The following is a 27,919-nucleotide window of genomic DNA, read 5'->3' as shown; positions in this document are numbered from 1 at the left end:
AGAGCTTAACATGGATCAATAGAAGTATAAAGAGGGGTTCCTGCAGATGCAGAAATGCCCATATGTAGGAACGCCCCCGAATTGCGGGCTGCAGTTGCACCCTTCTCGAGACACTGCTATGCTCTAGGTGAGGATGTTCATGATAAAAGTTGCATGACGTCAAGGATCAGTCAAGCAACTAAAACGCTCTGCACATATCGTTTCTTTCACCACGGGTTGCAGCCGCAAAGTGATTTTTGCTAATGTAAATCTAAGGTAAGATTTCAACCATTATGTCACTTTTAACAAATTACAGGTCACGATTTATTGAAGCAGATGTCCCAATTTCTGCTTCATTCTAATGACACATATGCGATTTATTTGAGTCTTCTCCAATCTACATCAGGTCATTTTACATAGCCTTGTATGAATGCTTAATTTGTCATTAGGCTTCTTGTGCTAAAGTAAATTTTTAGGACTGTCACTCTCTGGTGTCCATAACGTTTGTTATTTCCCCAGAGCAAATCTTTTTTCGCTCGCTCTTTTGTGGACTCAAAAAATGGGAAGATTAGACACTCTGAGAGAATTTAATTTATTGTCATGGATGAGAGAGGAAAGACAATCGAGGAAGTTGACCCTGGTCATCGTTTTCATCGCCTTGCTGCTGGATAATATGCTTCTAACGGTGGTCGGTAGGTACAACTTTGGAAAAATTATTTTCACACCTGTTACTGTTGTGTCAACTGTTGTTTCACCCCCCACTGAAACGTATCAATGCCTTTCTAAAGGACAATTCGAGTCTGTTGCCTGCCAAACTAACCCATCAACAATGTGGATAACTGACAGATATTCTTTTCAACCATGCAATGTTTTGTTGTTTCACTCGTAAGAAGGTTGTATTCCCCTATTTGTTTAGAGTAGTTCAATTATAATTTTTGGTGTGGAACAAAAGTTATTCCGTCCTGGCTATTACCACCCCCCCCCCCCCCCCCCCCCCCCCCCCCCAAAAAAAAACATTGTGATTTGCTCATCATTTTACCTTGCATGAAGCTTTTTAACTATATACGAAATTAGACACTAGCTACTTCAGTTGTTACATTTTATTCAAATAAGATACACATTGGTTTTCATCCAATATCCAATATTAGATAGCACAATGAGTAAGAATGACAGCCGGGTCTCATAGACTAAACTAAACATAGTAAACGTAAATCATGGACACAAAAATATTTATAATATTTTAGGTGTGGTATGATACATAAAATAGAAGGTTACTTAAGGCAAAACTGAAAGTAGGGTGGGTGAGTGTATAACGTGAATGTCTAGCAACCCAAAGGTTGCGTGTTCGAATCTCATCACAGACAACTAGCATTTTAACTAATTAGCAACATTGCAACTACTTACTACTTTTTAGCTACTTTGCAACTACTTAACATGTTAGTGTTAGCCACCTAGCTAACATTAGCAACAACAAATTGGAATTCGTAACATATTTTACATTTTGCAAATTCGTTACATATTGTAGGAATTGCAATTCTTAACATATCATACGAAATGGATGATGGATATCCACAAATGAATACATACATACCAAATGTAACATATCATACTAATCTAGGCTGCATCACATCCGGACGTGATAGGGAGTCCCATAACGTGGCGCACAATTGGCCCAGCGTCGTCCGGGTTTGGCCAAGGTAGGCCGTTATTGTAAATAAGAATTTGTTCTTAACTGACTTGCCTAGTTAAATAAAGGTGAAATAAAATTTAAATAAATAATTGGAACATCCCGGATTTACTTTTACTATGTTACGTCTACCCCTGAGTCCAAGTTGAGAATGAGTGAATAAAATATGTCATAAATCAAACATATTGTGAATTAAAATGTAAATATACCCATAATATATATAACATAACATATTAGAAAGCGGCCTATGTGCTACAATGTTTTTCCCTAAACATTTCCTCTGTCGATTATTCATGTTATCAGATTGTGTCAAATTGATTACAACCTTAGGCATTTTCAAAAGCTGAATGTAGCCTTTAGTGTAAAGTTTCACAAGGAGGTTAATTGTTAATAATTGGTCATCCTTTATATCGCCTTTCACGTGGCCAAGTGAATAGTAATTAGTAAATGAAAACTATGGTGGGCCGGGATGGTGCGCCTGCTACAGATTATTTGGGCATGGAATTCATCCATCTACACCCATTGTATATTTTTGGTACCAAGGTCCCCAGCTCACTTGATTTCCATGAAAGCATCAGCATTGCCATTACCAATGAATCTCCCAGTCGTATCAGATAGATTATGGATGACATTGATGTGCACATGAATGCTGTTATTTTTGTGTGCCGTCAGTGCTGGACACGTCTCCCGGACATGTCCATTGAGCAATGGATACAGATGCGCATTGGAAGAATGTCAGAATTTGTCAGTCAGAAATTACTCTAGAGTAGCTGTATATGCTCATACGTGATTGGAGGCAAATCTATAAACAGCAAGGGTATGAATAACAATTAATATGATAAAAGCAGGATAATAACAATAATATGAAAATAATAAGCTAAAACCATCTTAATGGGGCCAATCATTGTGTTATCTGGCACATTTATAGCTACATTAATTAAATCAAATCAATCTTTTCTTAACCTTTGAAAGAAATGGAGTGTGTCCTAATGTCCAACCCGTTACAAAAATCGAATAAATATGAAATAAATTCGTAATTATATTCCACACAGACTTCTTTGGATGATGAGGTTATATCGGAATATACTATAGTAGATATAACACTTTTCAGCATCTGTTTTTCTGCTCCTTTCTTCCTGGTAGTCCCCATCATTCCCAGCTACCTATACACAGTTGATGATGCAGCAGCCAACATGGCCAAGAATCACACCACGGCCTCCCCACACACCCCTTCTGGAACCTTCCAGACCATCGTGTCCCTTTATGACAACTCTGTCAGGGTAACCAGCGGGGGCCCAATGGACTCCACACCCATACCCTTGGATCAGATGCAGGCGGTCTCTCTTTCCACCTCGGCTCTCACACCCCACAACTCCACAGAGCCTGACTGCCCCAAAGCAGATGACCAGCTTCTCAATGAGAATGTGAAAGTGGGACTACTTTTTGCCTCCAAGGCCACCGTACAGCTCATCACCAACCCCTTTATTGGGCCTCTCACCAACCGGTGGGTGAATGACATGATCACACTGGTTGGTGTGTTATCTGTTATCTTATTTTCATACTGTCACGTTCTGACCTTAGTTCTTTTGTATTTTCTTTGTTTTAGTATGGTCAGGGTGTGAGTTGGGTGGGTTATCTATGTTTTGTGTTTCTATGTTGGGTTTTTCGTTTTGCCTGATATGGTTCTCAATCAGAGGAAGGTGTTAGTCATTGTCTCTGATTGGGAACCATATTTAGGTAGCCTGTTTTCTGTTGTGTTGTGTGGGTGGTTGTCTTCCGTGTCTGTGTTGTTCACATTACGGGACTGTTTCGGTTTTCTATTCACTTTGTTATTTTTGTATTGTTGTCGTGTTCAGGATTATTAAATATAATGGACACTTACCACGCTGCGCATTGGTCCGACCTTTCTTACTCCTCGTCAGATGAGGAGGACGAATTCCGTTACACATACTTATTTCTAGATTATTTCAATGAAATGCCAGCTGTGAACTGGCTTGCATGGCAACTATATTTCAGGTTTCGTAAAACCTGTCTATTTATGTTGCCCTAGTTTATGAAGAGTTTTAGCATTTAAAATGATTCCCTGGTTGAACAAATGTTTTAATTGTGGTTATAAAGGGGTTGTTTCATACAGTTATGACCTGATTTGACTAATTATTAAGACAAGTAGTTTTGAATGACACTAAAATGAGATGACAGCAGGCATGCAGGTTAGGCCAATGTGTATCTTCAGAGTTCAGTGTGAAGCCACATGCAGCGTGGGTGCCTGCCAGGGCTTCCTGCTAGCCCAGAGCTAAATGGTGGCTCAGCTTGGCCTGCGTTTGGGTAATCAGTCAAAGGTCCATGGGGAGAAAGACCAGGAACAGACTCTTTTCAAGTGACAGGGAGTAAAATCAAACGCTGCCGTTTGTATATCGCTATTTTGAGACCAAATGTCATGTCAGTTAGATCTAATCCAGCCTGTTCCCATATAGCTAAATTCCTGTTTAGTGGTTTGTGTTGGATTTATGCATCTCTGAATGCATGCATTCAGTATGGATCCCTGCTTGTAGGGCTTTACAAGCACTTGCAGTTATTGTTTTGAGCATCGTACTGTATTCTGAAATTACTCAAAATATCGATTTTTACTAAGGATCAATACTTTTGTAGACATATCTGTATGTTAGCGCACATATTCGGGAAAGACCAATTTGTCAGAGATATTACTGTGAAATATTTTCATATGGAATGCTCACATGGGTAAAGTCAGTCAAGGTTTGAGCTCTAGCAGTGCTCACTGCTCAGTCATAGACGAATGCATCAAGGCTAATATTTACCGTCTCAGCCGGGCACCACAATATTCTGTGTTTGAAGCAAACAATAGAATCCTATTATTTACCCATTAGTCACCTTCCGAGTGAGAAAGGACAACACAAGGCAAGTCATGCATGTCAGGTACATGGAATAAGGCGCTAAGTACACACAATGCATATTTACAAAAGCATTGACACCGCACCATGATTGTGTAATTTTTGTGCAGACCAACTCCCAGATGTGTACCACCCAAATATCAGTTGTATCACAACCATTGTGTCAAACGCAGTGTGTACGAGGCCAAAGAGTGTTTCTGCCCAACTTCTACTAGACTAATGTTAGATGAGCTGTAGCTGTAATATGTCTTGTTTTATATAGTATTGCATTATATTCTAGAGTATTGAGAAAGGATGTCTCAATGTGCTTACAGAATAGGATACCAGATCCCCATGTTTGCCGGGTTCTGTATTATGTTCCTGTCAACCATTAGTAAGTATTACCCACATCCACACCTGTTTCCAGATCTCACACCGTGTTTCAATTATATTTTTTCATGATTGATGTTTTCTTTTGTTTTTTTTTTGTCTGAATTTCTATTGTCGTTGTTGTCAAGTGTTCGCCTTCTCATCGAGCTACACTCTGCTGTTTCTGGCCAGATCCCTGCAGGGTGTGGGCTCCTCCTGCTCCTCCGTGGCTGGTAAGGTCCTTGGCATTACCCCTGACATTTATAGATGCTTTCAGGATTAGCTTCACTTTGAGACAGGAGCAGCAAGCACATACAGTTTCTCCAGAACCATCACCATTTTTATTACAGTAGGCCTACCTTGGTATGCATCTTTGTCTCTCGAGTTGAACATTGAGGCATTTATTATACACATCTCTAGTTGAGTTATTGAAAGGTGCTGCGATAAGAGGAACAACCAATACTCCTAACGTAACGCTGGTAAGTGTCTATTCAAACAGTCACAGGGGATTTGTTTTGTGCAAGCAGCCCTGGGATAAATGAAGAGCAGTGTTTCAAGAACTAATAATAATAACAATAATATATGTAGTATGCTATAAAGAAATACATTGCCTTGCAAAAGTATTCAGATTTACATTTTGTTATGTTACAAAGTGGGATTAAAATTGATGTAATTGTAATTTTTCTGTCAACAATATACATAAAATACTCTGTAATGTCAAAGTGGAAGAATTAAGGATTAATACAAAATTATATAACACAAATATAGTTGTTGCATAGTAGTCAGCCCCTTTGTTTAGGCAAGTCTAAATTAGTTCAGGAGTAAAATTTGGCCTAACAAATCACATTAAAAGTTACATGGACATGACATGATTTTTAAACGACTAACGCTTCCTCTGTCCCCCATATATACATCTGTAAAGTCCCTCAATCATGTATTGAATTTCAAGCACAGATTCTACTACATAGACCAGGGAACTTCGAAAACCTCATTAAAAAAAGGGCAGTGATTGGTAAATAGGTAACAATAAAAATCAGACATTGAATATCTCTTGTAGCATGGTCTAATTTATAATTATGCTGTGCATTATGTATTAAACCACCCAGACACCTCAAAGATACAGTCATCCTTCTGAACTGAGCTGCAGGACAGTAATGAAACTGCTCAGGGATGTCACCTTAAGGACATTGGTGGTTTTAAAAGTGGTTTCAATGGCTGTGACGGGAGAGGACTGAGGATGGATCAGCAACATTGTAGTGACTCTACAATAATGACCTAAATGACAGAGTGAAAAGAAGAACACAAATATACAAAACATGCATCTTGTATACAACAAGGCACTAAAGTAATAATGCAAGAAAAACATGACAAAGGAATACACTTTTTGTCCTAAATGCAAGCCTTATGTTTGGGGGTAATCCAATACAACACATCACTGAGTAACTGCCTTCTAATTTTCAAGCGTGGTGGTGGCTGCATCGTGGTATGGGTATGCTTGACATCAGCAAATACTGGGGAGTTTTTCAGGATAAAAAAAACGGGACAGGGCTAAGCACAGGCAAAATCCTAAAGCAAATCCTGCTTCAAGTCTGCTTCATACCAGACACTGGGAGAGAAATCTACACTGGAGTTGCTTACCAAGAAGACAGTGTATGTTCCTAAGTGGCCAAGTTACAGTTTTGACTAAAATCTGCATAAAATACTATGGCAAGACTTGAGAATTGCTGTCTAGCCATGATCACCAACATCTTGACAGAGCTTGAAGAATTCAGAAAATAATAATAGGTCAATCTTGCGCAATCCAGCTGTGCAAAGCTCTTAGAGACTAACCCAAGAAGATTCACCTCTAATCGCAGCCCAAGGTGTTTCTAACATGTATGGACTCAGGGAGCTGAATACTTATGCAACGACTATATTTTATTTATTAAATTTTTATTAATGTTTTTAAACATTTTATACTTTTTCTTCCACATTGACGTTACAGAGTATTTTGTGTAGATTGTTGACAAAAAATTACAATTAGTCCTTCCGAGTAGCGCAGCTGTCTAAGGCACTGCATCGCAGTGCTAAAAACATCACTACACACCCGGGTTCGATCTCAGGCTGTGTCACAGCCGGCTGTGACTGGGAGACCCATGAGGCCAAGCGTCGTCCGGGTTAGGGGAGGGTTTGGCCAGACGGGATGTCCCTGTCCCATCGCACTCTAGCGACTCCTTGTGGCAGGCCGGGCGCCTGCTAGCTGACCTCGGTCACCAGCTGGAAAGTATTTCCTCTGACACATTGGTGCGGATGGCTTAAGCGATCAGTGTGTCAAGAAGCAGTGCAGCTTGGCGGGGTCGTGTTTCGGAGGACACATGGCTCTCGACCTTCGCCTCTCCCGAGTCTGTACGGGAGTTGCAGCCATGGGACAAGACAACTACCAATTGGAGAGAAAAAAGGTTAAAGAAAACCACAAACCCTTGAATGAGTAGATCTTTATTTTACTACATTGTAGAATAATAGTGAAGACATCAAAACTATGAAATAACACATATGGAATCATGTAGTAACCAAAAAACGGTTAAACAAACAAAATATAGTTTCTATTTGAGATTCTTCAAAGTAGCCACCCCATCGATACGCCCCATCGATACGCCATCCCATCTGGTTTGGGCTTAGTGGGACTATCATTTGTTTTTTAACAGGACAATGACCCAACACACCTCTAGGCTGTGTAAGGTCTATTTTACCAAGAAGGAGAGTGATGGAGTGCTGCATCAGATGACCTGGCCTCCACAATCACCCGACCTCAACCCAATTGAGATGGTTTGGCATGAGTCGGAACGCAGAGTGAAGGAAAAGCAGCCAACAAGTGCTCAGTATATGTGGGAACTCCTTCAAGACTGTTGAAAGCATTCCTGATGAAGCTGGTTGAGAGTATGCCAAGAGTGTGCAAAACTGTCGTCAAGGCAAAGGGTGGCTACTTTGAAGGATCTCAAATATAAAATATATTTAGATTTGTTTAGCACTATTTTGGTTACTACATGATTCTGTATGCGATATTTCATAGTTTTGATGTCTTCACTATTATTCTACAATGTAGAAAATAGTAAAAATAAAGAAAAACCCTTGAATGAGTAGGTGTGTCCAAACTTTTGACTGGTACTGTGTATGTAAAAGGAAAAAGACAATTAAATCCATTTTAATCCTGTGAAAAAATACAAGGGGTCTGAATACTTTTGCAAGGCACTGTATATTACCCTGACTGCTCTAACCAACTATATAGATGTGGCCAGGTCAAATGTACCTGTGTATATAAGAGCTTACATGTTCTGTTCTTCTTCTAGGGATGGGGATGCTTGCCAGTGTGTACACAGATGACGAGGAGAGGGGAAACGCCATCGGGATAGCCCTGGGTGGTCTGGCCATGGGCGTGCTGGGTATGTACACAATTCATGATGCGTTTGAGCTCTTTGTAGACTACAGTAACAGGCAACAGTTGGCCAAAATCCTTGACCATCTTTACTTTCTTCCACCCAGTGGGCCCACCATTCGGCAGTGTCATGTATGAGTTTGTGGGGAAAACGGCACCTTTCCTCATTCTGGCTGTTCTGGCTGTGCTGGATGGAGGTAAGTAATGTGGCCATGTTTCTCTCCATCATCATGCAGATGTTCTGTTTTCTCTAATCAGGAGTCACCTGTTAGGGATGCTAACTAAGTTCATCCTCTGTGTCGCCCAACAGCACTGCAACTGTTCATTCTCCAGCCCTCAAAGGTGGAACCAGAGGTGAGTGTGTGGCTATAGATTTGACAGCTCTTTTTAGGATTATTGATGTAAATTCATTGGAATTGTGTAAGAATGTGTTCACAATCACCAGATCACTGTGATATGAGTGTGGGGATCAATAGAGTATTATAAGTGATTTGATTGGATTCATACAGCGTCTTTCCAGATGCTTAAAGTGCTTTACACTGTTTAGGGAATACAAATAGTGCACAGGCCATTAAAAGTAATTTTACACTGAATAAATACACTTTTCTCTGTCAGAACTCTTCTGCCATGCAAACAGATAAGCAGAGAAATTCAGCCGCTCAGTGACAGCCATGAGTGATGATCCGTTTGGAAGTGTCTTCCAGCCAGGTTTTTATATCAGAGCGACAGCCTGAGCTGTGTGCTGTGTAGGTCTCTGGTATGATGGGTTACCATCCCAGTTAGAGGAGACGTGTGCCTGGGATGGATATTCCTATCACAGCCCCTCTGACTTTGATCTATGGGGCTGATGCATATCAGTCATCACGGATACCAAGGAGGTAGTGACAGAGACCCAATCAGATAGTGGCTATGATTATCAGACCAATGGCGCTTATACATTGTTTAGTTGTGGATGATGAATATTAAAAAGGGAAGGAGACATGACATAATCCTCACTATTAGTACATCACTGTAACCGAAAGGTTGCAAGATTGAATCCCCCGAGCTGACAAGATAAAAATCTGTCGTTCTGCCCCTGAACAAGGCAGTTAACCCACTGTTCCTATGCCGTCATTGAAAATAAGAATTTGTTCTTAACTGACTTGCCTAGTTAAAATAAAATAACAAATCTCTGTTGCTGAGATATCTAACAGTGATGTGAACACATGATCATTGAGCTTAGAGACGTTGTCAGAGTAACTGACAAGAGGTTATTGTCACACCTGTGCCAGTCATGAGTGAACTCAATGGCTATGTGTGGACATTTCCTATTCATTACTGTAATAGCAGGGACCCTCAGAATAGAGAGGAACAGTGGTATTTCAGTGTGCACAAACACTTTGCATACTGAAAGCACAGATAGTAACTGTACATCATTCCACAATGATGTAAAGGTACAGACAGCACTGTAGTAACTAGGTACCACATAATTATTCGAGGCTGCCTTTTTGTATTAATCAGTTTTGACATGAAACTGTTTAGATCTACATTTCCTGACCCTTTTCTCTCTACAGAGCCAGAAAGGGTCCTCACTTTGGAGCCTTATTAAAGATCCATACATACTCATTGCTGCAGGTAAGAATTCATCATTTATTATTGTTAGTCATATTATTACTTTATTCTGAAGTACCCGCTGTGGCATTTCCCATATCAGTCACACTAAGCGAAAAGCAACTAGGTGGAAGAAGAACTGACTGAGATGTTCGAACAAATTGTATTCCTGTGGTTGAATTTCTGCCCTGAACTAGGAAAAGACAAACGCTGAGCCTACCAATTGATTTCTGGGTTAAGAACAGTATTATTGCCAGAAGAGGAGAGAGAGCGAGCACTGCATGTTAGAAGGGGTCATCTCCGCATCAGATTAGACTGTGTGTGTGTGCGTGCACATTTGCTCGTGTGTGTTGGAGTATGTGTGATGCTGAAGTGCCTGGGGAAACGACATCTATGTGTCAGTGAGACTCCTCACCACTTCAATCAGGGCAGCCTAATACTGGGTATTATGTCGGGGGGGGGCTGGGGGCTGACAGGGACATAGAAAATGTGTAAAGATGGAGAATAACAAGCCCAAGGTCCACTTATCCTCAATCACATTCTCTTTTCCAGGATCCATTTGTTTTGCCAACATGGCCATCGCCATGTTAGAGCCAGCGTTGCCTATTTGGATGATGGAGACCATGTGTCCAAGAAAATGGCAGCTAGGTATTTTGACATTTCTTTTCCTTTTTGTCCCTCTTGACAACCCTGTTTCCCCTATTGACAATGCTGCACATGAAACCACTCTGCTTGCTGAATGTACTTAGAATGATGGTCTTCATTTGAACTCAAGGTTTGAAAACACAGCAAAAGGAAACAGCATAACACAATAACTTGATTATGACACTGTGGCGTATAACTGGGTATTCACAAAGACCTCATACAGTATCTAGATGATCATTGAAACTGATCTGTAGTCGTTCTCCACCTCATTGAACCTCCCATTTTAGTGAAACTGAATCACTCTTTTTCTTTTCCCGCCATTATTACTTATTTTTAGTAGTGGCATTGACTATGAGGACTCGCACGAGAGAGAGGATGGAGCGACATGGGGGAAAGCAGGGGACAGGATATTAGGGTTTCATTTGCGGGCGAGTGGAGAGTGGGAGTGCTCATTACTGTGTCTAGGAGATATGCTGGAGCCCTATGATAGAGACGGATAATGTGCTTGCTTATCTTGGCCCCTCTGTACCCTGCTATCTCTCGCTCTCTGCCCTGCTATCTCTCTCTCAACTGATCTCTGTCTCTCCCTCTATCTTTCTCTCTGCCAGGCGTTGCCTTTGTGCCAGCCAGCATCTCCTACCTTATTGGAACTAACATCTTTGGCGTCCTCGCGCACAAGATGGGGAGGTAGGGAGGGAAATGACTACCGTTTTTTCCGTCTCCTTATCTTTTCCTGCGTTGGTATCTGTTTCCTGTGCTATTGAGCAACTCTAAATTAGATTTCTCAGGCAGGTTGGGTATTTGCTGTTTATTGAAGTCTACAGTGTGACAGTGTGTTTATAACCGCTTGGCTAACGCTTGTTTGTTTATCACAGTTGTGTGTGCACAGTCACATTTAAATCAATAGATTTTTACCTCACACTTTATGAAAATACATGTGTTTCAGGGTTCAAATATTGCCTGTAGTCATAGAAGTATTCTTTTAGAAAGTTTGAAAAAAATCGAATATTTGTTTCTCAAAATGTCCTAATCCTGTCTCAAAGAAAACAGATTGTGGTCCATTTGCTTCCTCTGTTCGTTTATTTGAAGTTTATTATTGTAATAAATCAGATTTCGTGGGCTTGCGATACAATACAACAGTGAAGGGAGGGGAGAGGGACATTGACTGTTGTCATTGGCAGACCCTGAACTGCTCTTTCCTCTTTTCCCAGATGGCTGTGCTCTCTCATCGGGATGGTCCTCGTGGGGGTTAGCATCCTCTGTGTGAGTACTAGACACATCTTTATCAGGTAGCTTTTAGCATCCAGCTCAACACAATGCTAACATTAATGTACCTGTTTGGCCTGGTGGCATCATCAGAATCAGGGGGTCCATCTAAGGATATTGGGTAGCACTATTGGGTATACACTATACAGTGCCTTCGGAAAGTATTCAGACCCCTTCACTTTTGCCACATTTTATTATGTTACATTACAGCCTTATTCTAAAATTGATTAAATAAATAAAAAATCCTCATCAATCTGCACACAATAACCAATAATGACAAAGCAAACTTTTTTTTTTTGAAATGTACCTTATTTACATAAGTATTCAGACCCTTTACTATGATACTCGATATTGAGCTCAGGTGCAACCTGTTTCCATTGATCATTCTTGAGATATTTCTACAACTTGATTGGAGTCCACCTGTGGTAAATTCAACATGATTTGATTTTGATTTGGTTTGGACATGGTTTGGTTTGATTTGATTTGGACATGATTTGAAGGCACACACCTGTCTATATAAGGTTCCACGGTTGACAGTCCACGTCGGAGCAAAAACTAAGCGATGAGGTTGAAGGAATTGTCCGTAGTGCTCCGAGAAAGGATGTGTCGAGGCACAGATCTGGGGAAGAGTACCAAAAGATTTCTGCAGCATTGAAGGTCCCCAAAAACACAGTGGCCTCCATCATTCTTAAATGGAAGAGTTGGCCACCCCGCCATACTGAACAATCGAGGGAGAAGGGCCTTGATGAAAACCTGCTCAAAGAGTAATCAGGACCTCAGACTGCAGCGAAGGTTCACCTTCCAACAGGACAACGACCCTAAGCACACAGCCAAGACAACGCAGGAGTGGCTTCGGGACAGGTCTCTGAATGTCCTTGAGTGGCCCAGCCAGAACCCAGACTTGAACCCGATCGAGCATCTCAGGAGAGACCTGAAAATAGCTGTGTAGCAATGCTCCCCATCCAACCTGACCGAGCTTGAGAGGATCTGCAGAGAAGAATGGAAGAAACTCCACAAATACAGGTGTCAAGCTTGTAGCGTCATACCCAAGAAGACTTGATGCTGTAATTGCTTTCAAAGGTGCTTGAACAAAGGGTCTGAATACTTATGTGAATGTGATATGAGTTTTTATTTCAAATTTCTAAAAACCTGTTTTTGCTTTGTAATTATGGGGTATTGTGTGTAGATTGATGATGGAAAAAAAACTATTTTATACATTTTAGAATAAGGCAGTAACGTAACAAAATGTGGAAAAAGTCAAAAAAACTTTCCAAGGCACTGTAAATACAGGGGTTCGTGGACACCCCTTCAAATTAGTGGATACGGCTATTTCAGCAACACTGGTTACTGACAGGTGTAAGAAAATTATATCACACAGCCATGCATCTCCATCGACTAACATTGGCAGTATAATGGCCTTACTGAAGAGCTCAGTGACTTTTAACGTGGCACTGTCATAGGATGCCACCTTTCCAACAAGTCAGTTCGTCAAATTTCTGCCCAGCTAGAGCCGCCCCGGTCAACTAAGTGCTGTTATTGTGAAGTGGAAATGTCTAGGAGCAACAACGGCTCAGCTGCGAAGTGGTAAGTCACACAAGCTCATAGAATGGGAGCGCATAGTGCTGAAGTGTGTAGCACGTAAAAATCATCTGCCCTCGGTTGCAACACTCACAACCGAGTTTCAAACAGTTCTTGTGCCGGCACAAGAACTGTTTGTCGGGAGCTTCATGAAATGGGTTTCCATGGCCGAGCAGCCACACACAAGCCTAAGATCACCATGCGCAATGCCAAGCGTCTGCTGGAGTCATGTAAAGCTCATCGCCATTGGACTCTGGAGCAGTGGAAACGAGTTCTCTGGAGTGATGAATCACGCTTCACCATCTGGCAGTCTGACGGACTAATCTGTTATTTCTTTTATAATAGACCGCTGCGACTCGGGAGCCCTGAGTGCCCGGAGAACGCTACCTGCCCCAATGCATAGTGCCAACTGTAAAGTTTGGTGGAGAAGGAATAATGGTTGGGGGCTGTTTTTCATGGTTCAGGCTAAGCCCCTTAGTTTCACTGAATGGAAATCTTAACGCTACAGGCATACAATGACATTCTAGACAATTATGTGATTGCAACTTTGTGCCAACAGTTTGGGGAAGGCCCTTTCCTGTTTCAGCATGACATCTAGTGGAAAGCGGTCCCATAAGAGTGGAGGCTGTTATAGCAGCAAAGGGGGGACCAACTCCATATTAACGCCCATGATTTTGGAATGAGATGTTGTACGAGCAGGGGTCCACATACTTTTGGTCATGTAGTGTAGGTGAAACCTAGGGTTTTACCAACCCAGTCATGTCAGATCAGGGGTTACATACAAGAAGGGAGAAGGTAAGGATGAATTTTCTATGTATTGGAACAGGCCTACTGTCTTAATGTCCTACTGTATCTCATTAGTCTCCAAATCACATTTTGAGGCTACAAAGGGAAGGGGAGTTCAATCAGAAGTCAACTCGAAAGCCAGTCAGAAAACAGCGAATTCTCTGGACACAGATAATTACATTTTCATTGTAGTTCCTTATGCAATTGTGTTGTGTGTGCAAGAACAAAGCTCCTCAAGTCCTTAGACCACATAAAGATGGTATTCTGGATTACACGGTAAACATCTGATCAATACAAATCCTCTTCCACTCTTTACCTTGACTATGTCGTGTCATAGGTCCCTTTCGCTAAGGACATCTATGGACTGATTCTTCCGAATTTTGGTGTTGGTTTTGCAATTGGTAAGTCAATTTGTATTGCATTGTATAGAGAAACAACAGATGATGAAATTAGCATCTGGTTTGTAAGATATTACTGAACTTCTCATTATCTTGTCTCTTGTCAGGCATGGTGGATTCCTCTATGATGCCAATCATGGGATATTTGGTGGACCTGAGACATGTGTCAGTCTATGGCACTGTGTACGCCATTGCTGATGTGGCTTTCTGTATGGGCTTTGCTTTAGGTAAATTACCATCAGATGCTTGAAAATAACCCAGTCCCATAGTATAGTAAAACATTTCTGTCACACGGTCTTATGTATGTTTTTGTTGTTGTTGAGGTGTGGCACGATAAGAGTAGCATCACGATATGTCCATTTGGGGGAAATAATCTATATCCGGCTCCTCTATAAGCTCACTAACCTTCCTTTTGCTGATGAAGGTCCGTCCGCTGGAGGCGCCATAGCGAAGAGCATTGGGTTCCCCTGGCTCATGACCATCATCGGCGTCGTGGACATCCTCTTCGCTCCCCTCTGCTACTTCCTCAGGAGTCCTCCTGGGAGGGAAGAGAAAATGGTGAGACACTGAACACCTCGTACACGCACAGATATGTGCACGCAAACACCTACACACACACACATGCACACACACACACACACACACAAACATACTACACACTTACACAGAGGTATGCGTTTGAATACTGGTTACTTGTAATGCTGCATCTGATGCAGAGAGAACTAGCCATTGCCATCCCCACAGGCTCAAACTATTGCCATCTTTTATAGGCGATACTACCAGGTGAAACGGAGAGAGAGGAACTCTGTTTAAGTTGACCAGTTCAGGTCTCATCATTGCTGTGTATTGCATTCTACTGCTTTTGGCCACCCCCACCCCACCTTCCACCTGCTTTTGGTTCCCTAGACTAAATACATTTAGACTATGAGTAAGCTGTGTATGGGTAGGTAGAAGAAGATGGCTTATTTGTGCACATGGGGGAGGGATAGGTGGATAGATTGTGCACATGGTGACTGGTGGCACCTTAATTGGGGAGGACAGGCTCATAGTAATGAATGGAATCAATGGAATGGTATCAAACACATCAAAGACATGAGCTGTGTTCAAATACCCATACTAACATACTGTATACTGCATACTTAATGAGTATATACTACATACTATTAGTTCATTCTAGTATACTGTAAACGAATAGTATCGTTTCAGTTGAGCATACTAGAGCTTCGCCTGTCTACCGGAAGTGGATGCTGTTGCTATGCAACCTCTTGCTAGCCTGTTAGCATAACACATGACTAGCTAAACATTTTACGATTTCAGGTGTGTTCGTAAATTCAATCTGCAGTGCCAGAATGCGCTCTGGGCGTTTGTAAATCCAGAGCGTTGTCAGATTGTAAATTCAGAGCGGTCGGCGCATTCAGAAAGCATACTGGACACTCTGGCCAAGGAGTAAGGAGTAGGGTTGACCCGAGCGTTCAACGGCAGTCAAGCACCCACGCTAACTGGCTAGCTACTTCTAGACACAAATGAGAGAACACCTCTCTCTGACCATTTTATTCACCCTAGCAAAGCTGGTTAGGCTGTTTTCATGTTATCCAGAGCGTTGGTGACTGTAACTGTGCTGCTGGCAACAATTTATTACGCTTTTTTTTGCCGACATTTACTGACACCGGCCATATTCAACTGTGCGCTAGAGTAGATAGCCAGAATTAACAATGTCTATTGAAACGCACAATGACTATACCGCTTAGCTAAGAATGATGTGAATAATCAAGTCAATAAACGTTGGGTAGTTAGTTAGATAGCAGATAGTTAATATACTGCCTGGCAAGTTTGATGTATTAGTATCCAACTAACGTTAGGTAACTAGCTAACATACCGGTACATACTGATGTAATGCTATGCGGTTCGTAAGGATAGTGTAGCTAGCAAATTGTCTGCCAACGTAATGCAACTTATTTGAAAAGTCATTACTTTATTACATTGCTCAACATTTTCTTAACATTTGTCATTAGTTAGTCGGACTTCGGATTTTCTTCAAATCTGAAAACGATGTGAAGCCACACCCATTTTCTGAAGAATTGCATTATGGACCCTAAAAGTACGGAAATAGTGTCCTCTGTGTGTAAACTTCGTATTTTTCCGAATTTAGTATGACATCCGGCAACTTTTGGCATACTAACTATATCCATACTATGACCAATAAGCATACTATATACTCAATTCACGTCAAAAATAGTATGGTTAGTGCGGTTAGTATGAGTATTCGAACACAGCTATGATTCGACGCCATTCACTCCATTCCAGCCTCTTGGGGTGGAGGGATTGGTGGATAGATTGTGTGAATGTTTACGGTTTGCTGTAACAGATACACCACATACATGAACAGATAGCAGGGTATTCAGCTTGATTAAAGTGTTTGAACTATATAAAGTTTCCCCTTTTGGACCTTATGGTGGTGGTGAATGGTGGTAATATTGAAAGCAGGTGCTTCCACACAGGTGTGGTTCCTAAATTAATTAAGCAATTAATATCCCATCATGCTTAGTGTCATATATAAAAATGCAGAGTTGCCCATTATTGTAGCTACCATGGCTAGAATAAGAGATCTCGGTGACATTGAAAGAGGGGTCTCAAAGGAGCATAGGGGGTTTAAAAGGTGTGTGTGTGTGTGTGTCAGTCACCAGATCTCAACCCAATTGAACACTTATGGGAGATTCTGGAGCAGCGTCTGAGATAGCTTTTTCCACCACCATCAACAAAATACCAAATTATGGAATTTGTCATAGAAGAATGGTGTTGCATCCCTACAATAGTGTTCCAGACAATCCCAAGGCGCATTGAAGCTGTTTTGGCGGCTCGTGGTGGCCCTATTAAGACTTATCTTGGTGTTTCCTTTATTTTGTCAGTTACAGTGCCTTGCAAAAGTATTCATTCCCCTTGGCGTTTTTCCTATTTTGTTGCATTACAACCTGTAATTTAAATTGATTTTTATTTGGATTTTATGCAATGGACATACACAAAATAGTTAAAATTGGTGAAGTGAAATGAAGAAAACTTGTTTCAAAAAATTCTAAAAAATAAAATGCGTAAAAGTGTTGCGTGCATATGTATTCACCCCCTTTCCTATGAAGCCCCTAAATAAGATCTGGTGCAACCAATTACCTTCAGAAGTCACATAATTAGTTAAATAAAGTCCACCTGTGTGCAATCTAAGTGTCACATGATCTGTTAAACGATCTCAGTATATTTGCACCTGTTCTGAAAAACCCTACAGCAAGCAGCACCACCAAGCAAGCGGCACCATGAAGACCAAGGAGCTCTCCAAACAGGTCAGGGACAAAGTTGTGGAGAAGTACAGATCAAGGTTGGGTTATAATTTTTTTTTAGAAACTTTGAACATCCCACAGAGCACCATTAAATCCATTATTAAAAATGGAAAGAATAGGGCAACACAACAAACCTGCCAAGAGAGGGCTGCCCACCAAAACCCACAGACCAGGCAAGGAGGGCATTAATCAGAGAGTCAACAAAGAGGCCAAAGATAACCTTGAAGGAGCTGCAAAGCTCTACAGCGGAGGTTGGAGTATCTGTCCATAGGACCACTTTAAGCCGTACACTCCACAGAGCTGGGCTTTAGGGAAGAGTGGCCAGAAAAAATCCATTGCTTAAAGAAAACATAAGCAAACACTTTTGTCAAAAGGCATGTGGGAGACTCCTCAAACATATGGAAGAAGGTACTCCGTTCAGATGAGATTAAAATTGAGCTTTTTGGCCATCAAAGAAAACGCTATGTCTGGCGCAAACCCAACACCTCTCATCACCCGAGAACACCATGTTTTTCCATCGGCAGGGACTGGGAAACTGGTCAGAATTGCAGGAATGATGGATGGCGCTGAATACAGGGAAATTCTTGAGGGAAACTTATTTTAGAGACTGGGACAGAGGTTCACCTTCCAGCAGGACAACGACCACAAGCATACTGCTAAAGCAACACTCGAGTGGTTTAAGGGGAAACATTTAAATGTATTGGAATGGCCTAGTCAAAGCCCAGACCTCAATCCAATTAAGAATATGTAGTATGACTTAAAGATTTTTGTACACCAGTGGAAGCCATCTAACTTGAAGGAGCTGGAACAGTTTTTCCTTGAAGAATGGGCAAAAATCCCAGTGGCTAGATGTGCCAAGCTTATAGAGACATACCCCAAGAGACTTGCATCTGTAATTGCTGCAAAAGGTGGCTCTACAAAGTATTGACTTTGGGGGGGTGAATAGTTATGCACACTCAAGTTCTCAGTTTTTTTGTCTTATTTCTTGTTTTTTTTCACAATAAAAAAACGAATTTGCATCTTCAAAGTGGTAGGCATGTTGTGTAAATCAAATGATACCAACCCCGAAAAAATATATTTTAATTCCAGGTTGTAAGGCAACAAAATGGGGAAAATGCCAAGAGGGTGAATACTTTTGCAAGCCACTGTACATAGTTACATAGCTAGAAATGCTTTTATAAATTGCACATGCGTATGTCTGCAACTAAATATTGGGTCAAAGGATCAAAGAATTACAGTGTATTCGGGAAAGTATTCAGACCCCTTCACTTTTGTCACATTTCGTTACATTACAGCCTTATTCTAAAATGGATTAAATGAAATTGATTTTTTATATATATTGATATTATATATATATATATATATATATATATATATATATATATATATATATATATATATATATATATATAAAATCAATCTACACACAATACCCCATAATGACAAAGCAAAAACTGGACCTTTTTGCTAATTTATTAAACATAAAAAACAGAAATACCTTATTTACATAAGTATTCTGCCCCTTTGCTATGAGACTCGAAATTGAGCTCAGGTGCATCCTGTTTTCATTGATCATCCTTCAGATGTTTCTACAACTTGATTGGAGCCCACTTGTGGTAAATTCAATCGATAGGACATGATTTGGAAAGGCACACACCTGTCTAAGGTCCCACAGTTGACAGTGCATGTCAGAGCAAAAACCAAGTCACAAGGTCGAAGGGATTGTCCGTAGAGCTCCAAGACAGGATTGTGTCGAGGCACAGGGGAAGGGTACCAAAACATTTTTGCAGCATTGAAGGTCCCCAGGAACACAGTGGCCTCCATCATTCTTAAATGGATGAAGTTTGGAACCCCCCAAGACTCTTCCTAGAGCTGGCCGCCCGGTCAATCTGAGCAAACGGGGGAGAAGGGCCTTGGTCAGGGAGGTGACCAAGAACCAAATGGTCACTCTGACAGAGCTCCAGAGTTCCTCTGTGGAGATGGGAGAACCTTCCAGAAGGACAACCAACTCTGCAGCACTCCACCAATCAGGCCTTATGGTAGAGTGGCCAGACGGAAGCCACTCCTCAATAAAAGGCACATGACAGCCCGCTTGGAGTTTGCCAAAAGGCACCTAAAGGACTCGCAGACAATGAGAAACAAGATTCTCTGGTCTGTTGAAACCAAGATTGAACTTTTTGGCCTGAATGCCAAGCGTCACGTCTGGAGGAAACCTGGCACCACCCCTACGGTTAAGCATCGGACTGGGAGACTAGTCAGGATCAAAGATGAATGGAGCAAAGTATAGAGAGATCCTTGTTGAAAACTTGCTCCGGGGTCATCAGGACCTCAGACTGGGGTGAAGGTTCACCTTCCAACAGGACAACGACCCTAAGCACACAGCCAAGACAATGCAGGAGTGGCTTTGGGACAAGTCTCTATGTCCTTGAGTGGCCCAGCCAGAACCCAGACTTGAATCCGATCTATCCTCTCTTTAGAGACCTGTAAATAGCTGTGCAGCGATACTCTCCATCCAACCTGACAGAGCTTGAGAGGATCTGCAGAGAAGAATGGGACAAACCCATCAAATACAGGTGTGCCAAGCTTGTAGCATCATACCCAAGAAGACTTGAGGCTGTAATCGCTACCAAAGGTGCTTCAACAAAGTACTGATTTAAAGGATCTGAATACTTATGTAAATGTGATATTTCTAAAAACCTGTTTTTGGTTTATCATCATGGGTACTTGTTGTAGATTAATGAGGAGGGGGAAAAAAGGAATTTAATTAATCTTAGAATAAGGCTGTAACGTAACAAAATGAATACTTTCTGAATGCACTGTATGCCTCGAGACAGGCGGATGAATTTGCCTTGGTAGTTGTCTTCCATCAAAGCTACATGACTGTTACAATGTAACCACAGTACAAAGCTCTTTGTTCAATCGAGAACCAATATTTTGTCTCTGAAACTTTGGTCCTTGATAACAAATTATTGGTGGCTAATTTTTGTTGTCTTAGAATTTCTGGTAAATTCTGACTCTATACAATTGTAATCTTCTCAGGCCATCTTGATGGACTCTAACTGCTCGATGAAAACCCGATCATACTCAACACAGGGGAACACAGAGTACGAAGAGATGGAGACAGAGTACGATGAGTATTAATGGACACCAGACATGTATGTTACCTTCCAGAGGATCTATTTTGTTGTACAAAAACAGAGATACAATGATTATTATTTTTTAACAGCGAGGCTGTTTCGTTGTGAATGTCCGTCTTCACTGTTCTGTGTCATTGTTATTGTACGACTAGAGCAAACCAAAGTTGTTGTCATTACCCTGTGTTTATTTTGAGCCTTATCCAATGGAAGTGGGGCCGTGTCAAAACAGGGTTTTCATGGGCCGTAATAGCAGACTTCTGTGTGTCATATTTACTGAATAGTTCAGGTGAGGGTGGTATTATACAGTCGTGGCCAAAAGTTTTGAGAATGACACAAATATTAATTTTCACAAAGTCTGCTGCCTCAGTTTGTATGATGGCAATTTGCATATACTCCAGAATGTTATGAAGAGTGATCAAATTAATTTAAATTAATTGCAAAGTCCCTCTTTGCCATGGAAATGAACTGAATCCCAAAAAAACATTTCCACTGCATTTCAGCCCTGCCACAAAAGGACCAGCTGACACCATGTCAGTGATTCTTGGTGAATGCACCAATTTGTAAGTCGCTCTGGATAAGAGCGTCTGCTAAATGACTTAAATGTAAATGTAAATGTAATTCTCTCATTAACACAGGTGTGAGTGTTGACGAAGACAAAGCTGGAGATCACTCTGTCATGCTGATTGAGTTTGAATAACAGACTGGAAGCTTCAAAAGGAGGGTGGTGCTTGGAATCATTGTTCTTTCTCTGTCAACCATGGTTACCTGCAAGGAAACACGTGCCGTCATCATTGCTTTGCACAAAAAGGGCTTAACAGGCAAGGATATTGCTGCCAGTAAGATTGTACCTAAATCCACCATTTATCGGATCATCAAGAACTTCAAGTAGAGTGGTGCAATTGTTGTGAAGAAGGCTTCAGGGCGCCCAAGAAAGTCCAGCAAGCGCCAGGATCGTCTCCTAAAGTTGATTTAGCTGCGGGATCGGGGCACCACCTGTACAGAGGTTGCCCAGGATATTCTGCAAAAGGTACAGGGATTGGACTGCTGAGGACTGGGGTAAAGTCATTTTCTCTGATGAATCCCCTTTACGATTGTTTGAGGCATCCGGAAAAAGGCTTGTCCGGAGAAGACAAGGTGAGCGCTACCATCAGTCCTGTGTCATGACAACAGTAAAGCATCCTGAGACCATCCATGTGTGCGGTTGCTTCTCAGCCAAGGGAGTGGGCTCACTCACAATTTTGCCTTGCATGAATAAAGAATGGTACCAACACATCCTCCGAGAGCAACTTCTCCAAACCATCCAGGAACAGTTTAGTGACGAACAATGCCTTTTCCAGCATGATGGAGCACCTTGCCATAAGGCAAAAGTGATAACTAAGTGGCTCAGGGAACAAAACATCGATATTTTGGGTCCATGGCCAGGGAACTCCCCAGACCTTAATCCCATTGAGAACTTGTGGTCAATCCTCAAGAGGCGGGTGGACAAACAAAAAACCCACAAATTCTGACAAACTCAGAGCATTGATTATGCAAGAATGGGCTGTCATCAGTCAGGATGTGGCCCAGAAGTAAATTGACAGCATGCCAGGGCGGATTGCAGAGGTCTTGAAAAAGAAGGGTCAACACTGAAAATATTGGCTCTTTGCATCAACTTCATGCAATTGTCAATAAAAGCCTTTGACACTTATGAAATGCTTGTAATTATACGTCAGTAGTCCATAGTAACATCTGACAAAAATATCTAAAGACACTGAAGCAGCAAACTTTGTAGAAATTAATATTTGTGTCATTCTCAAAACTTTTGGCCACGACTGTAGATCACCAAATTCTGTGCTGTAGGTCGGCAAGGAGTACAAACCTGTCCTAATAATTCACCTATTGGCCATTAACAGTACGAACAAAACAAATGTTCCTTCTATCTGTGTAGAAACTGACCTAGGGTCAGAGTCAACATCTCGAACAAGGCACTATGAGAACACTGCTTAGTGTTGGTCATTCTATTGGTTGAGTATAATTGGTAAATTATTTAGATATATAGTATAACATAGTCTATTACAGAGATACAAGTTACTCAATACATTTGGAATGAGTGTTCTTACTGCTTTAACAAGGCAAACCACATTTTACCTTGAAATGGGCCTTTTTCATTGATTCCACAAACATTTTTTTTTTATACATTGAGATTGATTTTTAAATTGAGGAAATACCTGAACTGAAAGGACAATACCCCAGAAGCTGTTATAGCCAATGCTGTCCTGGGTTGACTGCTTATGACTGTGCTTGTGACTATTTGCATGGTATACCACATAAAAAAAACACCATCACTCCAATGCCGTCGTCAGTTTCACTGTCCACATCAAAACAAAAAACAAGTTAATAAAGCAAATGACTGTCACTGTATATGATACCACAGCTCATAGGAAACATGTTTAGCTGTGTTTTAAGTGTATATACCTTTTGGTAAGCCATTTTGAATGTGTGGAAAACGCAGACTCATATCTGAAGACTCAATGTTTAGGTAGAAGATAATTAACTTTCCCTATTGACATTACAAGCCATACAAATATATATTGTGTTGAAAAGTAAACGTATGGATACAGGTTTACTTTGACGTCTCTGAATTAACAGCACCTTAAGGAGATGGTAAAGCACTTTATCAGAGTCTAGTTACTCACACCATTTAACTCCAAGGACAGTTCTAGTATGTTGATGTTGGTTTAGCAGAGAGAGAATTGAGGTGATGAGCTTGATATGTTTTGTAATTTTGTCTAATGTTAGCAACAAAACACTCAAAGTTTTATCAAAGATGAATTCACTTATTATTGTGGTTGCAGTGCACTGAACATCCCAGTAGTGTTAATCCCTAACACTACTCCCGAGTGGCGCAGCAGTTTAAGGCACTGCATCTCAGTGTTAGAGGTTACAGACACCCTGGTTCAAATCCAGGCTGTATCACAACCGACTGTGATTGGGAGTCCCATAGAGCGGCGCACAATTGGCCCAGGTTTGGCCGGTGGAGGCCGTCATTGTAAATAAGAGTTTGTTCTTAACTGACTTGCTTAGTTAAATAAATAAAATAGAACCGCAATGTATTTTCAAACACCGAGGTTGAATTTTGGGTCTCAATCTTGACCAGTCTGAATCTTAAACTAACCTGTGAAGAGCATTAACATTATTTGTGAACACTTCCAGTAGGTCATCAAAAAGTATACACACAATACATACAGATCAATATGCATTGTTTCCAAGATCCAAGATTATATTGACCAGCAGCAATGTGCATGCACATACATACAGTAGCAACTTCAGTCTGAGGATTTGATTGGCTGACTGGGCCCTGGCCTGCACATGTCATTAGAGACTTTTGTGTGCAGTCAGTCACCAGTATTAATCCACAACACAGAGCCATGAAGTGTCCCTCCCGTTCCCCCACCCCCTCTCCTATTTGTCCTGAAGCGGAAAATGAAAATATTGACTCATCCACTGCTCTTTGTCAAGACCACTGTGATCTAACAGAAACAGCCAGGTATACAAAGCACTGCTAATAACTGTCAAATATCTCTGTGCTGTTTGGCAAAGTGCATTTATTACAAACCATTCTTTGGTTGTTCGAGCAAACCTGACATCTGGAAATCTGTGAAAATACTTTTATGCCCTTGCCACGGAAAAACACAATGGCACATGTTAAAAATGTCAAATAAGACTGCATTTTTAGGTATATGAAGTGTTATTTGCAAAACTCTGGGTTTGCTGGGTTTGGTTGAATGGACACCCCAATGGGTTTCATTGTAAATAAATGATGCAAGCAAAATAGCCTGTGATGGACTTGACAGAGATCGTTTCCTGATACCTTCACTATTAGTTTCATTATTTGCTCTTAAATGTATATTAACATTTTAAATTGAAATACTAATGTCAAGATGGCTACCATTCTGAGAGATTTTTGTTATTTTGCAATAAATTGTTGGGTCATGTAGGTTTCATAATGGATTATACAGTGCCCTCCTGAATTATTGGCACCCCAGGTGAACAAAAAAGGCTGTGAAAAAATGTTATTGTTGTTTATCAACTTGCTCTTACACTCCAAATATCATATGAACGTAACCTTTAATTGAGTTAAAATTGTAACAAAAATTATAATTACAAATCAAGAAATTGTTTTTTTATTCTAAAACATGCATGTCAGAATTATTGCCACCCCTAAAAATTCTTACGAACAAAATCAAATGTATGTATATTCTGATCGGAGTGTTTGGGAACTCTTAACAGGTTATCCATGACAGGGGTATAAATATGAGGTGACACGCAGGCTAAAATCCCTTAGTCATCCATCAACATGGACAAAAGGTTGTTGACCTTCACAAATCAGCCAATGGCTATAAAAAGATAGCCTGAAAACACCAATCTCCACTATTAGGGCAATAATTAATACATTTTAAACAACTGGTGCGGTTATGAACCTGCCTCGAAGAGGATGCAAGTGTATAAAGAAGGATGGTTCAAGTGGAGAAAAAAAAAAAATCTCCAAGGATAACAGTTGGGGGAGAATTGCAGAGGGGTAACATTTTGGAGTCACCAAGTCTCCAAAACTACAATTCGACGCCACCAATGCCAACAAGTTATTTGAAAGGGTTGCTAGAACAAAGTCTCTGCTGTCACCAAACCACAAACGTAAGCAGCTGGAGTTTGCTAAATGTCATTGGAGCTTTGATTGGAACCACGTTCTATGGTCTGATTAGACTACAATACAGATTTTTGGCAACAAGGGTTTGGTGTAAAAAGAGAGCCATGGTCATGCAGAAAATAAGTATGGTGGTGGATCTGTGATGTTGTGGGGCTGTTTACTTCCAAAAACCCTGGGAACCTTGTAAGGATCAGTGGTGGAAATATTACCCAATTTTCATACTTGAGTAAAAGTATAGATGACTTATTAATAGAAAGTTACTCAAGTAAAAGTGAACGTCAGCCAGTAAAATACTACTAAAAGTCTAAAAGTATTTGGTTTTAAATATACTTAAGGATCAAAATTAGGGCCTCCCGAGTGGCGCAGTGGTCTAAGGCACTGCATCGCTGTGCCACGAGAGATTCTGGGTTCGAGTCCAGGCTCTGTTACAGCCGGCTGTGACCGGGAGACCCATGGGGCGGCGCACAATTGGCTCAGCATCATCCGGGTTAGGGGAGGGTTTGCCCGGCAGGGATGTCCTTGTCCCATCGCACACTAGCAACTCCTGTGGCTGGCTGGGCACAGTGTATGCTGACACGGTTGCCAGGTGTTTGGTGTTTCCTCCGACACATTGGTGCGGCTGGCTTCTGGGTTATTAAGTGGGCATTGTGTCAAGAAGCAGTGCGGCTTGGTTGGGTTGTGTTTCGGAGGATGCACGGCTCTCGACCTACACCTCTCCCGAGTCCGTACAGGAGATGCAGCGATGAGACAAGACTGTAACTACCAATTGGATAACGAGAAAATGGGGTAAAAAAAATATTTTAAAAATAATACATTCTTTAGGATTGTGTAAAAGTTGTCAAAAACATAAATAGTAAAGTACAGATACCCCAAAAATGAATTAAGTACTTTTTACCACTGGTTAGGATACATGGCATCATTTTTTAAATTTAACCTTTATTTAACTAGGCAAGTCAGTTAAGAACAAATTCTTATTGTCAATGACGGCCTAGTGGCGAACAGTGAGTTAGGGCCCCTCGTTCAGGGGCATAACGACAGATTTGTACCTTGTCAACTCAGGGATTTGAACTTGCAACCTTTAGGCCACTAGGCTACCCTGCCGCCCCATCATTGGCTCACTCCATCAAGTATCAGGAGATTTTAGGCAAAAACCTGTCTGCCTCTGCCAGGAGGCTAAAACTGGGTCGTCGTTGGATCTTCCAGCAGGACAACAATCCAAAGCATACCTTGAAATCGACAAGAAATTGGTTCACTGACCATAGAATCAAGCTTTTGCAATGGCCATCCCAGTCCCCCGACCTAAACCCCATTGAAAACCTGTGGGGTGAGCTGAAGAGGGGAGTCCACAAGCGAGGACCAAGGATCTGGAGGAATGGTCTCAAATCACTTCCTGTGTTCTCCCACCCCATCAACCATTGAGACAACTCAGAGCTGTTATCTTGGCAAAGGGAGGGTGCTCAAAGAACTAAATGCAGGGGTGCCAATAACATGATATGCATGTTTTATATATTTTTTAAAATAATTTTAACTTAAAAGGTTAGATTCATATGATATTTTGAGCGTAAGATTAAGCTGATAACTTTTTTCCCCAGCCTTTTTTGTTCATATTTACCTAGGGTGTAGAGATTAGTATATTTGTCATTTGTTTATATTAGAAATCTATTGCACACATGCTCAAACATATGTGAGTGTGTGCCCATGTTGGTGTGTGTGCCTTCTGACATGTATGTAATTGGTTTGTGTGTATATCAACTACTTACTAACTGGTACACAAAAAAAATGTTGACCTTTTATATTCTGGACTGGTTGTTTACCTGTAAAGTGTGCTGATTGTATAATATATGTTGATACTCAGTGGGGATGGAAAACCCCTAAATAAATGTTGCTCTGAAAAAGTGTTTGGATTGAATACGAGTATGTGAACATTCGTTTTTTTTTTTTTTTAAGCAGTCGATTCAATCAACCGTAAGTTTGTTACATGTTTGATGGTATGATTGTTTTTGACTGAGGATAAATGCCTCCTATTCTTGATGTCTTTGAAGCAGTAGTGGGAGACACAAGGATGGTGGGGGACCAGGCTATGATGAAGGGGTGGGGGGGTGGGGGGGGGGGGTGTCACCAGTTTCCAATGTTTGAGACGACACACTGTAATTATCATGTCAGTCTCCCCAATG

General features: G+C 41.1%; 1 protein-coding gene across 2 annotated transcripts; it reads left to right on the top strand.

Moving 5' to 3' along the window:
- Positions 1 to 74: 74 nt before the first annotated feature.
- Positions 75 to 27,643, top strand: LOC129851419 (synaptic vesicular amine transporter-like). Of its 2 annotated transcripts, XM_055917945.1 has the most exons (17): positions 75 to 255; positions 499 to 671; positions 2,810 to 3,170; positions 4,890 to 4,948; positions 5,073 to 5,156; positions 8,250 to 8,342; positions 8,443 to 8,532; positions 8,646 to 8,689; positions 9,889 to 9,949; positions 10,478 to 10,573; positions 11,179 to 11,257; positions 11,782 to 11,833; positions 14,538 to 14,601; positions 14,706 to 14,825; positions 15,023 to 15,156; positions 20,964 to 21,079; positions 21,697 to 27,643. In XM_055917945.1, the coding sequence occupies exons 2-16, from the start codon at positions 539 to 541 to the stop codon at positions 21,063 to 21,065; spliced, it is 1,572 nt and encodes a 523-aa protein (XP_055773920.1). In that variant the 5' UTR covers positions 75 to 255; positions 499 to 538; the 3' UTR covers positions 21,066 to 21,079; positions 21,697 to 27,643. The 2 variants fall into 2 exon arrangements, with proteins under 2 accessions (XP_055773920.1, XP_055773911.1); XM_055917936.1 differs by having other exon boundaries at positions 20,964 to 27,643.
- Positions 27,644 to 27,919: the final 276 nt, after the last annotated feature.

The sequence above is a fragment of the Salvelinus fontinalis genome, chromosome 1 (assembly GCF_029448725.1).
Source record: "Salvelinus fontinalis isolate EN_2023a chromosome 1, ASM2944872v1, whole genome shotgun sequence".
Lineage (NCBI taxonomy): Eukaryota > Metazoa > Chordata > Actinopteri > Salmoniformes > Salmonidae > Salvelinus > Salvelinus fontinalis.
The sequence above is the reverse complement of the archived record's forward strand: the minus strand, read 5'-3'. Positions and strand labels throughout refer to the sequence as shown.

Bases quoted from the DNA above. Each gene is read 5' to 3' on its own strand.
- LOC129851419 (XM_055917945.1), top strand. From the start codon at position 539: ATGGGAAGATTAGACACTCTGAGAGAATTTAATTTATTGTCATGGATG. The intron at 4,949-5,072 runs GTAAGTATTACC...GTTGTTGTCAAG, and splicing joins TATGTTCCTGTCAACCATTA to TGTTCGCCTTCTCATCGAGC. The intron at 15,157-20,963 runs GTGAGACACTGA...TAATCTTCTCAG, and splicing joins CTGGGAGGGAAGAGAAAATG to GCCATCTTGATGGACTCTAA.